This window comes from Amphiura filiformis, chromosome 5 (genome assembly GCF_039555335.1).
Source record: "Amphiura filiformis chromosome 5, Afil_fr2py, whole genome shotgun sequence".
In the NCBI taxonomy this organism is placed as follows: Eukaryota; Metazoa; Echinodermata; class Ophiuroidea; order Amphilepidida; family Amphiuridae; genus Amphiura; species Amphiura filiformis.
In genome coordinates, this window is record NC_092632.1 from 59,354,911 (window position 1) to 59,373,302 (window position 18,392).

The 18,392-nt window shown below is 36.6% G+C and overlaps 1 protein-coding gene across 1 annotated transcript; it reads left to right on the forward strand.

Annotated features, from left to right (window-relative positions):
• The first annotated feature begins 416 nt into the window (after positions 1–416).
• Positions 417–16,761, forward strand: LOC140153450 (JNK1/MAPK8-associated membrane protein-like). The gene is made up of 8 exons (XM_072176208.1): positions 417–615; positions 5,012–5,127; positions 6,921–7,078; positions 7,675–7,757; positions 8,570–8,690; positions 12,835–13,004; positions 15,450–15,526; positions 16,138–16,761. The coding sequence occupies exons 1-8, from the start codon at positions 519–521 to the stop codon at positions 16,345–16,347; spliced, it is 1,032 nt and encodes a 343-aa protein (XP_072032309.1). The 5' UTR covers positions 417–518; the 3' UTR covers positions 16,348–16,761.
• Positions 16,762–18,392: the final 1,631 nt, after the last annotated feature.

An 18,392-nucleotide genomic window follows, 5' to 3' on the forward strand; every position in this document is an offset into this window, starting at 1 on the left:
AATTTAATACAACGCATTGTCTATGGGGGCAGTGTAATACACATAATCATGCATAACTCGCAAACGCAAAATCGGAATCAACTGAAATTTTGGGAATGGTCTTTTTTCGTGGATATGTACTGAAAAATGTCATAAAAAGAGGATGCTAGGATCACGAAACACTCCTTTAAATAAGAATGCGGCACATGCTAATTAGAGATTGCCCACTCCAGGAATTGTTGCATGGTTGCTACTTTTTGACAAATTTCAAATTTGACACATGGCAAGTTATTTTTGTTCATCTTCCCTTCTAAATAAACTTTAATCCCAACAATTTTTTTTCTTTAAGTTTAAAATAATTAATGAAATTATTTACAGACTCTTTGATATGTAAAAAGACAAATTTATGTGGACTCAACCGGAAATGAAATTTGCTAGCTGGTCAAAGTTCAACATAACAAAATCGACCAGACTCCCGGAGATTTTACTCTGAAAAAAGATTTCTTGTGTCATGTATAATAAGTTAAAGTCAGAAGGAAATGGCTGGGATGAAAGCTGAGTTTCTCGTGTATCTTCTGATGCTGATTTGGGTGCAGTCAAATGGATCTAAATACGTATATGATCCATTGAAACCAAGTAAGTATCCATGCATTGATTTGATCATGTTGATGTTGATTGGCAGTAAAATCATGGGTATATCTGGTTCCATACAGCAATAGGCCTACGCAGTATTGCTGTCTGGTAAGCAGGTACGAATTGAGACGTCGTGAATTGAGACGTCGGAGCCGGTCAAACACAGAGGACTAGCCTAGATCCCGTATCCTACTAGTATCACTCAAACAAGCAAATCTCTTCACGAATTCACTCACCTTGCGATCCTACATCATCAGTTGAAACAAACATCTAAGTTTCCAAAAACAACTTTGTCATTCCTCAAAACTACAAGTAACTTCATTAAAGGGCATTTCGTGATCCACAGCCTCATCCCCCACTTTTTTCTCAAAAAAGTTGAGATTTTTATATCACTGGAAACCTCTGGCTACATAATGTTTATGTACAAAATATTTCTTGCAGATTAATTAAATGGTTTAGCAAAGATATCGTGAAATTTTAATTTCGTTCTGGTGCACCAGAACGAAATTACAACGTATTGTCTATGGAGCAGTGTAATACACATAATCATGCATAACTCGCAAACGCAATATCGGAATCAACTGAAATTTTGGGAATATGCTTTTTTCGTGGATATGTACTGAAAAATGTCATAAAAAGAGGATGCTAGGATCACGAAATACTCCTTTAATAAAAAAATTGAAATCATACTATTACCCGTTATTGAAAATTTCGTTCGATTTATGTGAACCAAAAGAACGCACGAGTCGAGTTCAATTTACCAAAATGGTAGCTCCTGCCTCCTGGTCACCTCAGATATGACGTCAGTATCAAGCTGCTTATTAAACGGTGGATCGGATTGGTTGAAATCAACGCCACGCTTTTTGACCTTACAGGGTCAGAGATATTATATTCATGTATGAAAACAGCGATGCGGATATAGTATCATCACCGGAACTGAGATTTGCGACATTTTCGATGTTTGTACCGGGGAATTTCAGACACAGAGACTCCGCGGAGATTTCGACAAATTCGTCCAAAGGTAACAAAAGGGTTGGGGATCGCATTTTTAACTATCACTAAATGTTTCGGAATTGAGGTCGGCTAAAAAGTAGACAGTTTCGGGGACTGTAATTGGTGTAGATGTCACATTTTGAACAGTGAGCGATAAGTGACCAATTTGATGCTCAGCACAAGTGACTATCTTTACTCAGGGTAAATCATGGGTAAATGCCTATAACTTAAAAGGGCATTTCGTGCACAGTGTCAACATGTATTCAATTCGATTGAATCGATATCCTATTATTGACGCAGATAAAGAAAGTCGATAAATGTACATTGTATTATAGATACAGCACCTGGGTTTTACACGGGTTCCTTTGTATAATTCATTTCTCAAACAGTTGAAAATATCACAATTTTTACTTTGGATTTCAAAATCTTTACTTATAAAATGCAGTTAAAGATATCCACAGCAAACAGCAAGGCCCCGCTAATTAGTGTATTGCTTTTCGAAAGTTAGTGTACTGGAAACAAAACCTGCGTTTTACCTGAAAACAAATCGAATTTTCTATAGTAACACCATATGTGGTACTGATCATGCGCAGATCGTAGAATAGAAACTAAGCGGCAGGCTCTATGGCAGGGCTATGGTATCTCATATCATGTAAATGGTATGCTTAGCCTGAGTCGCTCAGCCTATCTCGAACAAAATCGCCATGCGTAGCTTTTGAAAAATGAGAGGATTCATGGTACTATCACGGCAATTTTTGACACAAAGATATAGGGATGATGACGCAGTGTCGTGATCCACAGCCTCATCCCCCCACTTTTCTCCAAAAAATGTGAGATTTTTATATCATTGGAAACCTCTGGCTACATAATGTTTATTTACAAAAATTTCTTGCAGATTAATTTGTTTACTTTAGCAAAGATATCAGAATTTTGAATTTCGCCCGTGCACCAGAACGAAATTACAACGCATTGTCTATGGAGCAGTGTAATACACATAATCATGCATAACTCATAAACGCAAAATCGGGATCAACTGAAACTTTGGGAATAAGCTTTTTTCGTGGATATCTACTGAAAAATGTCATAAAAAGAGGATGTTAGGATCACGAAATACTCCTTTAAGCTAAAATAATAGTTTCTCGATCATGAGACCTCAATAGGCACGCAATGACAATCGTGTCGGCGTACAACGCCTACCACACACGCTTTGGGTAGAGCTGCATTTCCTGAGCGTGCACAATCAATCGCGCTATCCATGTATCGTGTCATTCAACTAAACTTGCGACTTTACGCAGCCAGTGCACGCAGTACATTCATACTCTCATGATCGAGAAATTATTATTTTAGCTTATAGTGCCGTACTATTTATTACGCTGACTTTCAGTATTCGCCGAGGAGGTTTATCTACAGAGAGGTAGACAAAAGGCTGTCAAAACTGTTCCGCTTGTCCAAATACGGTACTCAAGTATCAAAAGGATGGTCCACAATAGAGTGATTCACGCAACATGAACAGGGGATTAAAAAACTGTAGGACCATGTGCTTCTTTTGTCCAATTTGCCATCAAGATTTCGAATTTCAGACCCAGAACACGATCATGTCAGAATTAATATTTTGTTCTGGGTCTGATTATTCGGACTAGGTAATGCCATGAATGCAGTAGTCAGTACTGATAATTGCATTGATAAAATATTTATTAAAGTGCATTAAAGCCATATTGTGTGATTTACTTCACAGCGACGCCCTCATTTTACTCGGATTTCTACTTTTTGCATAATTATAACCCGGAATTATAATGCCCAGTGATGTACTATTTTAAAGTAAAATACCACATAAAAAGACTAAGCCTGAACTGAGTAAAATTTAACTTTTTATATTAAAACCGGTCGAACCGGTTTTATTCAGAGTTATCGATCGACTGCTTGCTAACATCTCCCGTGAATGTCAGCTTATGTGTACGCATGTCGAGCGCAATGCTTCGTGCAGTATTACATTTACATGTTACGATCGGCGAGCCTAGCTAGTACACACATTGTAGGCGCTGGAATAAAATTTAGGGGTTCATATATTTTCATGACTAAATGGTTGTTTATGCCCGAGGGGCCACTTGTGGCCCAAGGGCATAAACAACTGTTTAGTCATGAAAATGTGTTTAGTCATGAAAATATATGAATGAACCCCGTTCATACATATACCAGAACATTTTGTGATTCTTATTTCAACAAAATAATAACAAAAAATTACAAGTAACATTATTAAAAATCATGATTTTCCCCCGGATTTTCCTTCATCTTTCCTACCCGGCGATCACACATCCGGGACACCGGGCATAAACGCTGTTTATGCCCGGCTCTCGACCAATCATGCGCACAGTTACATAGTGTGTACCGTATGTAAATGAACAAAATTTTCTTTGTTATACATCATTTGTTTGGCTCAAAATTGAAAGGGGATAATGTGATCAGTGAAAACTGTAAACATTTAAATAGGAATCCATTCTTTATGCAAATCACACATTATTGCTTTTTAAAATACACAGGTAAATTAAGTATTTCTTGGCCGAACTGGAACATGCGCGTTGCGTCCATATATAGTGTACTTAGCGTGTACCCATTCCATTGATATACCAACGGTCAACATTTTATCCCAAATTTAACCCAAATTGTGTTAGTTTTTACAAATGTTCCCAATTTTTTTGGAAAATTTCGAAATTTTGGCTAGATTGGGGCAAAATTGGGCTATTTTTACGAAAAAAAATTTAAAAAGGACCCATTCATATACCAAAATTGGCTTAGAAAAAGGGGTCATTGATATACCAAAAGGCCGAAAATGCTACCCATATAAGCGGCACATCCACGTGTGGTCATTTGTACTAAGTACACCCCTGGGGGGGCATTCATGATCAAATGTTATGACAGAGGCAGTACAACGACCATGCCCAATATTGATTTCCTACAGTGTAGATAAACTTTTTTCTCCTTGTCTGCCTATTTTAAAGTCATAATGTACGATCTTATAATATGAATTTGGTTAATTTTTTTCAAACCTGATTTTTTGGCATATTTGTAATGTTTACACATGTCACAACTTGCACCTAAATGGAATCAGCCAAATTTGTTGTGTTTGTAGGTAAACAGAGCAAAGTTCGACATAAAGTCATAATTCAAGAAATTATGACTTTATGTCCGACCATAGAACTGCGTGTTAAACGGCCAAAATAACAAGCAGTGTTTCTTTCATGTTACCTCGTTATTTCAGCTCAAAATGGACAGAAACCATTCCCGATCATTATTACTAGTATTATTTCAGCATTTTGAGTATATAATGACAAATTTAAAATTTGAAGGAAATCGTACATTAAGCCTTTAACAAATGATTCTGATAATTGTATTCTTATCTAATTTACAGTTACATCTCCAGAATTGATAGACGGCAACATCAGCACCTGTCCAGGTCTTTACTGTGGACGCATTACTGTTTACAATGACAGCAATCACAATGATTTCACCTTCAGTCAATGTGGGGTAAGTCAATCATTTAGGATTCATACTATTTCTACAATGTTCGTCAGCCAATGTAATTACAAAAATGAATACCAGGAATTAATTGTAAAGCATGCTAATCTTTCCAGAGAGTATTGCTTTTAATAGCCATGGTGCTAGTTACCGTATTCATTCCATTAAGCGCCCAGGGCGCTTAACAAAGTCATACAGGCTGAGTCAAAAAGAAGTAAACTCATGTTTGAGGGGCTGTAACTCGAGATCTGTAAGGAATCTGCTAAAAATGACTAAATAAAAGAAAGAATTCTTGCAATTGCCTAAAGCAAACTTAAGTTATAATCATTTGAATACAACCACCCATTTTTGTAGCTGCACACGGTTTCGCTTCCCAAGTAGGGGCCTACCTATATTGATTGGTAAGGCGCGATATTCAAATGCAAATAAACTTCCATGGCAGGTGTGGTTTCGATCAATAATTCCTACATGTTAAAGGGCTCTTTTCAATATGAAATTACCTCATTGCACTACGTACATTATAATAACACGGGCCAAATGACAACATGGCACCACAATTTACCGCACAGGAGCGTACGTTTCTGTCGACAAAGTATCATGAAACTAAGAGTCCCGCTGAAGTTCAGTCTTTTTCGTTTCCAATTTCCTACACCTAACCGGGTTTCATGTAAGGGAGCAGTATATAAGAATGTGAACAAGCTCAAGTACATGGGACACTAAGGAACAGACAGCCGGAAGCTTCAGGCAGACCCCAAACTGCTAGATCACACATGAACATTGCTAGACTTAGACATGCGTTACAACAAGACCAAAGATCAGCTCAATCCTTTACCCAACATTCCCCAATCAAGCTTCTGCCGGATCGTACGTAAAGACTTGAATTGGTATCCCTAACAAACTATAGTACCGTCATGGACTTTGTTAAAAGCAAAATTTGTCTTTTCAACAGTAAATCCTGTTAGCACTTTGCTGATTCGTCGAAATTGAAATGGATGGAAATCAATCAGCCGTGTGCAGCTACAAAAATGGGTGGTTGTATTCAAATGAGTATAACTTTAGTTTGCTGTGAGCAATTGCAACAATTCCTTTTGTATTTAGACGTGTAGAATTTGCTCTTTCCAGTGGAATTTTTATTTTTAGCAGATTCCTTACAGAGCTTGAGTTACAACCCCTCAAACATGAGTTTACTTCTTTTTGACTCAGCCTGTTTTGGGTGGGCGCTTATTTTTTACCTGGTTTACCTAATTTTTCGTGAGGGGTGTTTATTAGAGACAAATTTACGTATGTTATAAGGGCTCATATTGAAATTCCCTTACACAGGAAAATCCTGGGCAGGGTGTATCACTGATGCATATAATCCATCCGTTTTATGACCGAGCTTTCCTGAGGCGCGCGCTTAGCGAGGGGAATCCTGCCTTCTTTCTGTGTGAAAACGTGGTAGGGTATTTCAATATGAGCCCTTAATCTTTCCAGCCATGGTGCTAGTTACTACAAAAACAAGTCTATGGCACAGGAGGCAAAACAATATGCCTACAAAGCGCAGTGATATTTAATCAACCTTAATATTTATAGTCAATTATTTAACCTCATGGCATGCATGTAAAGGGAAAGAATTGTAACATAGCAAATGTCAAATGATTGAAGTCGTGACTTTTTTCTTGTTTTCTATATATTATATATACATTTTCTTGTAGCCTAAGATGTAGTGTAAGTTGTACTTTTAAGATCATTGTAAAGCGCTTCGTTCATACTTATGCTAAGGCGCTATATAAATTCTGTTTATTGTTTATTGTATTGTATAGCCCTGTCCTAGAGGAGAATCTGCTGACAAGATGTCTATATGCCAGCCCTGTGGAGACACCCCGTCACTGTATGATTGGCTATACCTGGGCTTTATGGTGATTCTGTCTCTTACGTTACATTTCTTCTTCATTGATTATTTCTTCAAAGAGGATAATAAGTAAGTAATATCTTAAGTATTAATCACATTATTTATTTACAGTATTCCTTACAAAACGACTTAGAAAAATAGGTTTTGGGAAACATACATTACTGATAGACCAGCACACATAAAATTGTGATAAACAGAACTTTAATTAACAAATGCCTGATCTTGATACCCTACACAAAACCTCCACCTGGCTCATACACGAGGCAATTAGATGCAGAATGGCTAACAGGGAAAACAGAAGACGGAAGTTAGATGTCGTGTCAAAGGTCAAGACACGACATCTAGCCCCAGAGGGCACTGGTCTATCGTAATTACTGTCATGCATTGATATTTAAGATATTTTAATCTGTTTCTGGTTGTGTAAAGAACCTAGAGGCATTTGCATTTAGGCGCTATATTAAATCTGTCTTTGTTGTTGTTGTTGTTGTTGTTGTTGTTGTTGTTGTTGTTGTTGTTGTTGTTGTTGTTGTTGTTGTTGTTGTTATTATTATTCCTCTTGTGTTTTTATGGTGAATTTGTGACATATTGAAATGGTAGACATAATGAGGCATACTAAATGAATTTTGTCAATAGTAACAAACATTATTGATCTATTTTGATTGTAGGACTGTCATCGCCTTGCATGTATCAGCATTTTTTGAATGCTTCTTGGCAGCTATCATAAGTCTGTTGATTGTACAACCTGTCGGTAAGTACATTACATTGATCACATTAGTGTATTCTTATTATCAGACAACTCCCGGTTCTACAACAGTAGTCACTTCCGTTATGATTGCGATTGAGATGAGCACCCAAGCATGCTCCAGAGACATCTGTTTGACTAAGGCCAAAAAGAATTGTTTGCTTGTCCTCAACTTATCGACCCTACCTGTCCAGCTCATAAATTAAACACACAATTTTTAGGGCACTGTAATATCAAAAGGTTCTGTGACCTTATTTTACATGGCTGAGTAACCTTAATGCTTGCTTCTTCAACAATCTTAGGGTGACCCTAAACAGATTATGCTTAAAGGAGTATTTCGTGATCCTAGCATCCTCTTTTTATGACATTTTTCAGTACATATCCACGAAAAAAGCCTATTCCCAAAATTTCAGTTGATTCTGATTTTATGTTTTGCGAGTTATGCATGATTATGTGTATTACACTGCTCCATAGACAATGCGTTGTAATTTCGTTCTGGTGCACCAGAACGAAATTCAAATTTCACGATATCTTTGCAAAACGAATTAATCTGCAAGAAATATTTTGTACATAAACATTATGTAGCCAGAGGTTTCCAGTGATATAAAAATCTCAATTTAAAGAAAAAATAATTTTCTCACTTGAATTATGGTGGTCGAGGACATGCAAACATTTGTTTGCCTTATTTAATGAAATTTTATTTGAAAACAAGAAAGATTATGTCCTGCAAAGAGATAAAAATGTTAAGAAGGATAAATACAAACAGATATGCATACATGTGATATCCTAAAAACCCAATTTCACACTTGTATTGACAGGGAAACTAGACCTTTACTCTTGTGGTGTCAGACGTCTTTCAGACTGGTATACCATGATGAAGAACCCTAAACCAGACTATACAACACAGCTACATTGTACACAAGAAGCAGTGTATCCATTGTAAGTAAACAGGTGTTTTACAGGGAGAGCATGGTTAGGGTACTTGCCTTTAGTGCATGAGGTCCCGGGTTCAATACCCGGCGGTGGAGATTTGCTGGAATATTGACTTGGAAAAAAATGTCTGAAATTAATTGGCAACATCTGTAGATTATATTGTAACGGCGGTGACACCCCGTATTTTATTTTTTTGTAAGCTTTCCTGTTTCGTATTTTTATTTGTCTTAGTCACGCATTCGCGATCAATTTTCCCTGCCAAATCTTAGCTCACCTTTCTATTTAACATCTCCATCAAAATCCCATGTCCTTATTTATTCCATTTGGTAGTATTTTGCCTTCAAAACCCAAATTTAAACTAGATAAATACTTTCCCACGATCGTCTGTGCAAGTCGCCATTTCAATATTGCGATTGTGCATAGAGCGAAGATCCTGCATACACCTTAAGGTCGCGCTGCGCATTTTTGGAACTCGCTATTTAAATTGCTTTTAAAATTCCTTTTTCTTATTTATTTGTTAAATCACAATTACCCCAACCTTTTTGGTCATGTTAGGAACATCTCCCGTTTTTATCTGGACGTTTATTCAAATTTGGAGAGTTCTTCCACCCTTTTCAAAAGTCTTGTTTTTCTGTTTTATCCGCCATCTTCAAATTTAGGCCTACTCCCCCATTTGGACAATCAGGAGCCTTCAAGACAGAGTTGTTATTCCATTTAATTCTTTTTATTCCTTTGTTTTTCTTCAGCATGGTCTTTGACATAATGAATATTCATGAGATATCACTTTAGACCTTCCAGCACCTTCTCTCTGGAAGCAACCAATCATACCTCTTTATTTTTTCATCCCTTCATGAGCCCTAAAGTTCTCGTCCAATCAAAACCTTTCTACCACCTCATTTGCATATGAGAAGTTTTGGAACAAAGGAGGATGAGAACTCCAAAACAATTTGGTAACACTTGTTATCTAGTCTTCAGAGGGACAAGACACACATTTTCAAGTGACATCTTGACACTGATTTATTGATTTACTGATTCAAGCAAGTTTGGTCATCCAAACGAGGTATGATTGGTTAATTACAAATGATTAATTAATTCCAACCTCTGGATAGGAATTCCTATCCAGATGGTTATTTTTGCTGTTTTAATGGCAAAAATGTTTTATTTTTATTTTTAATTGATGATGGATCATCATCTCGTATTTTGACTTGCTGAAAAGAAATTTTCATTTCTTTTAAAACAACCTTTCATTTTAATCATCACCGGCGAGTTACAGCCAACAAAACCTTGTTGTGTTTTGTAATGATGATTGATTTTTAAGCTTCCATCAAATACGAGATGAAATGCCATCATCAACATTCTTTTATACATGTCCTCTCCCATTATTTTTGACACCGGTTGGTCAAAAATAATCCCAAAATATTCATAACAATTGTTATGAATTAATACTTAGGTTTTGCATCCATAAAATAGGTCCTTTAATGAGCATGCACAAAGTAAACATCGCCGCATTGTTGTATTGAAACTCGCGTTTTATGGAGACTCACGAAAAGTGCACGTACAGTGACCTCTGACCGAGTGATAGTCAGGCAGCCAAGTGTCGAAAATGACATTATTTTATATAGTCTTGGGCGAGTTTTATTTTCGCCAAACTTATTTTCGTGCATGTTTAAGGTGAAGGCACCTATATTTATTTTGATCACTTTAAGGTGACAATTCCCCAAAAATATTTAGGTTATGCACTTTGGATTCATTTGGATTCCTTCTGATTCTTTTGGGACTCATCTCTAAATTCATTTAAGGATTCTTTTCAAATATTAATTTCAGATTTTCTTCTGATTCTTTTAGAAATTTACTCTGGATTTTTCTTAGAAATTTCTTTGGATATTTCTCATGAATTTTCCTTAGCATTAGATTTTTATCCCAAAATTTTATAAAACAAGAAATTCCTTTTAAAAGGAATTGAGGTCTAAAAAAATGTACGCATTTATGAAATAATGCAATGGTTTTTAATGCTAAGTGACGAATATTTTTCTTAAAGTGTTATTTATTTATTTCTCTCAGTTTCGTGAGATTTTATGGTTCCCGCAGGATGTGCGGTTCCGAGTTTTGTTTTAATAGGCCTGGAAAGTAGTATCAATTTTCAATGATTATTTCATTGAAGTATTAGCTTCAGGAAAATAATTGTCACTTGTCTACTAAAAATCATATTTATCGTATACCTTTTCAACAATATTCATCTTCATAAATTACATCGTCCTGTAAACACATTGTGCAATATTTTGTATACCAACTCTGATATCAAAGTTCAATATAATATAATATTATGGGCCAAGAAAACTCTCATTTGTACGATTCGTATCATTTTACTTTAGGCTTCAAAGTCTCCGTCTCCATTTAATATCTATTAAAAATGTGTGATGATGATAATTCAGCCAGAGTATCTATTTGTTGTATCGTTTCACCATCTCTCTGAGATTAATACGTTACGAGATGGTGAATCCTTCGGATAATTTCATGATCACATGACTCTGGCATATTTTATTATCGTCATCACTCATCCTTAATTTTTCCCTTTTTACATTCTTTCAGTCCATTTGTTCTCCCTTTTCTGGCAAATCTCAAATTAGTGTCCTTTATCAAAGTCCTTAGGCAAAACTTCTTTATCCCTCTGCATCTTAGTATTCGATTGGTATTAGTGAGTGAAGCGCCCTCACTGGCTCGCGTCTTCCTTGCAATATTCAGACATCCGTTCTCCCCATGATTCATTTAGAATTGGGTAAATGAATCATGAAAGTACTCCGTCCTTTGGAGGGGACGTTAAGCTATCGGTCCTGTGTACAGAGAGCCATACCTGTACATGTATCCCGCAGTCAGTTTCGAAAAGAGTAGGGTGCAAACCCCTGACTGTTCCTAACCCGTCCCGGGTTCAAATGGACCCCAATGGAAATAAGCTTCAATAGAGCTTAGAGGCTTTCTTGGGTTATCCAGGGTTGACAAAACCCGAACAAATCAAATCAAATATCGTTCTTGGGCCGGTAAAATATCCTATGTGTTTTTGGCCCCTGAACATGTTTAAAGCAAAACCTCCTATAGGTTACATAGGAGGTTTTGGTTTAAACATGTTCAGGGGCCAAAACACATCTAGGCGGTTTTTCCTGCTCAAGGACGATATACTAATTCTACTGTCATCACACATTTTTCATTATCATTTTGGGTCAGTCCTAATTTGGACAATAAAAGAAATTGGAGAAACATTTTTTATGCCTAATTACAATTCCAAAATTGCAAATTTAATTGTTTACTATAATGATACTGTGAACCATCCGCCAGTTGACTGCAATCAGACCTTGATATAAAAGTGAGCATGTGTGGCCAAAACCTGTGTTTAGAATGAACTAAATGACAAATGTTCCGAACTGATAGTTTTTACAACAGTGCTCTAATAAGTAGTGCTGTTATCAACATGTGTTATGTCGACATAACAAATATCAATCCCGACATGTCAACATCCTAAATTTGGAGATGTCCGACAAAAATTCAGGTCAAGTGCCAAAAAAAATTCAGCCTGCAGTATAGAATTTGTAATATAAAGGTATTGCCAATTAATTGCTTGTCCAGCGTCCATGCTCTAGATGTTCCACAAAATTTGATATGTCATAATTCTTTCATTTTGTGATTAATGTGAACCAATTTGAACTTCTGATACCAATAAGCCCTTTCGCAATTTCGGAAAATTGCAACTGCGCATGCTCAGACATCGTCACACATTTCTTCAACAAGGGATAAACACGAGGAGGCTGCAGTGCGTTTGCAATGGTGACGAACTTTGCACTTCCTTCAAAAACATATTTTTGTAAAACATATTTTATTCTTTCCTACATATGTTAATATTTCCTGTGAAATACAAATATTGTGAAGGAATGAAGACCAAACTGTCAGCGAAATTCCAGTACAAAAGCGTTTTTATGCAACGTCAAAGTTCACCCCATTGAAAATGTACAGTAGCCTCATCATGTTTATCTCCAATTTTATCGGCAAATATTACCCATGATGCACCATGATCTGGAATTGCGAAAGGGCTTATACCGATCCATTTTGATTGCCTATAATTTGACTAATACTATCCACTATTTGTTTTACTCTTCTGCAGGTACACTTTGATTTTTCTGAGCTACACATTTCAGTTGATCTTCATGATGCTCTTCAGACCTTTCTTATCGGTTAAACTATGTAAAAACCAGGGAAAGAACTCCATTTATGCTGCACTCTATTTCTTACCTATCTTAGTTGTCATACATGCAGTTTGTGCTGGACTTATTTGTGAGTATATATTTGAAAGATTGGACTTGAGTTTTTATAAGTGTATTTTTATAAGCAGTTTCTAGCTTCCCTAAAATGCTCATCTGATATTGCTCCTCATTCATCAGGAAAGCAATTCATAACATTTCTTATTAAAGCAATAATGTGTGATTTGCATAAAGAATAGATTCCTATTTAAATTTCGAGCCAAACAAATGAGGTATAACGAAGAAACTTGCGATTTCATTCCAGCGCCTATATGCATGTACTACGCTCGCCGATCGTATTATGTAATACTGCACGGAGCATCGCGCTCGACATGTTTACACATAAGCTGACATCCGCGGGACATGTTAGCAAGCATTCGATCGGAGAACTCTGAATAAAACCGGGTCGACCCGGTTTTAATATACGAGGGGGTATCCAAAAGTTTTTGACATCACCCAGAAGCGAAGGAGCTATATCGATGAAATTTTGTCAGTGTAATTACTGGTCCTTATGTATATGATGGTCCAAAAATGGTCTCATAAGTATGTTTACAGGTGGCGCTAGATGGGCAGTAGGCGCATAACCTGTAAAATGGTGAAAATTGAGGCACGCAGCGTGATTAAGTTCCTGCATTTGAAGGGTTAGGCTAAAGCCTCCATTCCTCCGCGATACGGAAAACGGGAAAAAATCATGGAAATTGGAATTTGAGCACGGAAAATCGAAAATGAAAAATTCTGAAAAAGTAAGCTTAAAATTGACAGAAAAGTAAGAATTTTCTTGAAAAAATATTTAAAACTATCCAAAAATTTGTCAAACATGAAATAGCTGAACTAAAAAATATAATTTCCAAGCATAACAACTCACTTTAAATCACCCAATACAACCCCTTGTCTCAGTACATGAGCGCTGTTGATGTTGCATCACATGGTTGGAAAATAACTGGGCCAGGTCGATCATGACAGCTCATGATCGACCGCACTACACTGTGTACTACACTGTACATGTACATTGTACATGTGCTGTACTGGTTTACTGTGCGAGCGTACCGTGCTTTATGTATGACCTCCTCGTGGCGCATGCTTGATGATCGACGAGAGATCCTCAGAGAAAAACATACCAAGGAATTACTTATGTTATACTTCAATGGCGATGTTGAAGGTCGGCTTCAGTAAGGTAGGACAAATAACTAACAAGTTCATGTTGTCATTTTGCTTTGTAAGGTGTTTTTATAGGGATTTATGAGTAAAACGGAAAATCACAGAAAATGGCAAAATTGCAAAACGGAATTTTGATTTTGTAAAACGGAGAATGGAGGCTTTAGGTTAGGCCTACAATGCCCAGAAAATCTATGATGAAATGAAAGCTATCTACGGTGATGATTGCCCATCATTTGGCACTGTTGCTTTTTGAAAAAGGAATTTCCAAACTGGCCACATGTCCCTCACAGATGAGCCAAGAAGTGGACGTCCATCACTTTCGGGTGATGCGGCCACAGTGAAGAAATTCAAGAAAGTGGAGAATCTTATCATAAAAAGGTTATGCACCTACTGCCCATCTAGCGCCACCTGTAAAGAAAGTAAACATACTTATGAGACCATTTTTGGACCATAATGTACATAAGGACCAGTAATTACACTGACAAAATTTCATCGATATAGCTCCTTTGCTTCTAGGTGATGTCAAAAACTTTTGGATACCCCCTCGTAAAAAGTTAAATTTTACTGTTATTAAAGCACTTCAGGCGTAGTCTTTTATGTGGTATTTTAGTACACCACTGGGCATTATAATTATGCAAAAAGTAGAAATCCGAGTAAAATTGAGGGCGTCGCTGTGAAGCAAATCACACATTATGGCTTTAATAATGCTCCCAGCTAGTAATAATCAAGTAAAGCAAATTTGACACGAACATTGTTCCCACTTTCCCTCACTGTCTTGGTTTATTTCTCTATTTGTGACCTGCTATCATGAAATGAGGGTAAAGTTCCAAGTTGGTAGTTTCAAAACATCTTGGCTGATGAGTTGATGTTCTTTGTTTGCTACGCACCTGTACAAGTAGTATGTCCTTCTTGAATGGTTCATTGTCGCCCATTCACAAAAGACATACAGACAGTAAACAGTGAAACAAAGAACACCAATGCAGTAGCCAGGACATCTTAAAACTACCAACTTGTGACATTACACTCATTTGGTGGTAGATATTCACATATTGTGTATGCTTCTGTATTTGTTATTTAAGGGCTCATATTGAAATACCCTACCACGTTTTCACACAGAAAGAAGGCAGGATTCCCCTCGCTAAGCGCGCGCCTCAGGAAAGCTCGGTCATAAAACGGATGGATTATATGCATCAGTGATGCACCCTGCCCAGGATTTTAACAAAAGAAGGCTAGCACAGGAAAGCTGCAGGATGGCGCACACCTTCCTGTGTAAGGGAATTTCAATATGAGCCCTAATTGGTATTTCTGTTTTATTTTCCAGATTATTCCTACCCACATATCATCATCATTGTGTCTTTGGTAACTCATGCTGTGCATTTTTCAAGAACAGAAATCAATGTAAGAGACATGAAAATTATTTATTTATTTACTTTTTTATTTTTATTTTACTGCTTTGAAGCAAAATGGTACCCAAATAGCAGTGTTAGACTCATGGCTCCCTGTGAACAAATCAGCAAGGGACAAACACCCTACTCTTTTTGAAACTGACTGTGATATATCTGTTTAGGTATGACTCTCTATACCCAGGATGTATGGCTTAATGTTCCCTATGAAGGAGGGGGTATTCTCATGGTTCATTTTCCTAATTCTTAATGAACATGGGGAGAGCAGTGTTTAAATAAATTGGGACTTTTCCTTATGTAAATACTCCAGGAATTAACCATCACCAGGAATTGAATCTGGTACCTCGCAAATACACTAACCATATATGCCACACTCTAAAAATATAGACTAAATATTTCCAGGCACGGATTTATCTGGGGCACAGTTGACTGAGACTGGGTCAAATCGTCTGCCCCACCAGAGTTTGCCCAATTGAATTCAAGGTTAGAATCACTCAAGAAAAACTCTTTTGAGGAAGGCTACCACACTTCCCAAACTTTTAGAGATTAGCACAAATATTTACACTAATCATCATGATTGATCTATTATTATATTGTTTGTTTCAGACACCAAAGCAGTTACTAAGTAAGAAGCGTAATGTGATTATCCTGATAGCTCATTGGCTCATCCATGGTTATGGGATCATCGCCATCACAAGGCTACAGAACCCAACTGTACACGCTTCTCTACTGATCCTTGTACCTATACCTGCTATATTCTTTATAGCAACGGCTCAATTCACAGAACCTAATAAGATAAGTGATTATGAGAGCTGAAATACGTGGAAGCACAGAGGTGCATATGATGTTCAGACTACCGGTTCCAGGATCCGCTACAGATCATATGACATACAGCCTACGGGCAGCAGAAGGAGACATGTCCCACCAGATGCAGAAACAGTATTAGAAAGATTTATATAAAATATGGTTGGTTTCCATGGTTACAGGTGACTAAGGAACCTGCTTGCTGATTGAAGAAAACATCTTCTTAATGGCTTGGCAGTGGTTTTCCTGAACAATATGAACTATTTCATATAGAGTTTGAACACATCGAAGGGTAAACCTATCAAAGTCACTGTAATTATTACCTCCAATAAATCACTTGTTCTATAAACATTCCCTTTGAATTGGCAAATATATGACTTGTACTAAAATTAAGTCAGTTCACATATACGAGGGGGTATCAAAAAGTTTTAGAAATCGCCCAGAAGTGAAAGAGCTATATCAATGAAATTTTGTCCTTATGTACACTATGGTTCAAAAATGGTCTCATAAGTATGTTTACTTTTTTTACAGGCGACGCTAGATGCTAATAACCTGCTGCCCCAGTTACTGCGCATAAACTGCAACTGTTGCTTTTTGGAAAATGAATTTTTATTTCATCACAGATTTTCTGGGCACTGTAACCCTTAAAATGGAACTTAATCATGCTACATGCCTCAATTTTCTCCATTTTGCTGGATATGCGGTTACATAGGCAGGTACTGACATCTAGCGCCTGTAAAAAAAGTAGACATTCTTATGAGACCATTTTTGCATCATAGTGTACATAAGGACCAGTGATTGCACTGACAAAATTTCATTGATATAGCTCTTTCACTTCTGGGCATTTCTAAAACTTGATACCCCCTCAGATATAAATAGGAAAACATGTAATTAAAACCAGTTCTAACAGTAAGAGTACTGTATCAAATTATCTGTAAAGGAAACATGGTGTAGTGAACAAAAAAACTGATTCAAATGTATGTTGAGAATTGTTGCAATTTTAGTTTCAGGAAAAAAATAATATACAAGCCTCTCCCATTGGTCTCTGCCATATGTCTGTGTATAATATTGCTGTGTTCTTGTTACTTAAACTGTTACCCATTAATACTCCACATTGTGAAGATTTTGTGTGGAGATGACATGATATTGTACCACTTTCCTTGGCTGGCATTTGCTATGTTTGCATTATACAGGCCCTTACATACCTCTGATTTGAAAAAAAACCAAACAGGACTGGTTACATTAAATTACTGATGTAATTTTAAAATACCTCCATAGACACTGCATAAATGCTATAAATCTTGGTAGCCTATGTATAAAAGCTGAACGCTTGCCTCAAAAGCAATATCTGGGTGGTGGGTACTACATATTATAAGTTATCACATCATATGATACAGATACAGTCTTGATATTGATTATAATTATAATCGCATCTCTGTGCTTCACACTTTTGAATGATTCTAACTTGTATTTACAAAAAGGGTTTCATTTTAATTGTAGCAACTCAATAATTAATCCTGCTTCAGAAATTATGAGATAACATAACATTACTCAAATAGATTATTATTATTTTTTTATTATTTATTATCTTTACCCAGGGTATGCCCGAATCAGCTTAAAGCTGTTCTAACCGGGGCCCTGCAATATACAATTAAGTTACAACAATATTAAAAGACACTCATATAAAATATAGATTGGTAAATGATCCGAGAAAAAGTTTCAATTAATTAAATAAAAACATTTCAGCATATAAAAGAAAAAGGGTTTCAGGTATCACTTGTTAAGTTTAGTTCAACTTTTTGTGTGCAATAATTTTACCACAGGGCAAAACCTGTGGCAAAAGATTTCCTCTGGGTTTTTGGCAGCGAAGATCAAAAACCGTGAACAAAACTTAAGTGTACATCTGTGGCAACAGGAAAATGCATGGAAAAACACAAGACTACATAATATCTTTTATTTAAGGAAATACTGCATAACATAAAGCATGTAACATTCTAAAACACTATACAGATTCAACCCATTGTGGGACATTTTCCCAACAAATCCAGGCTGCCAAG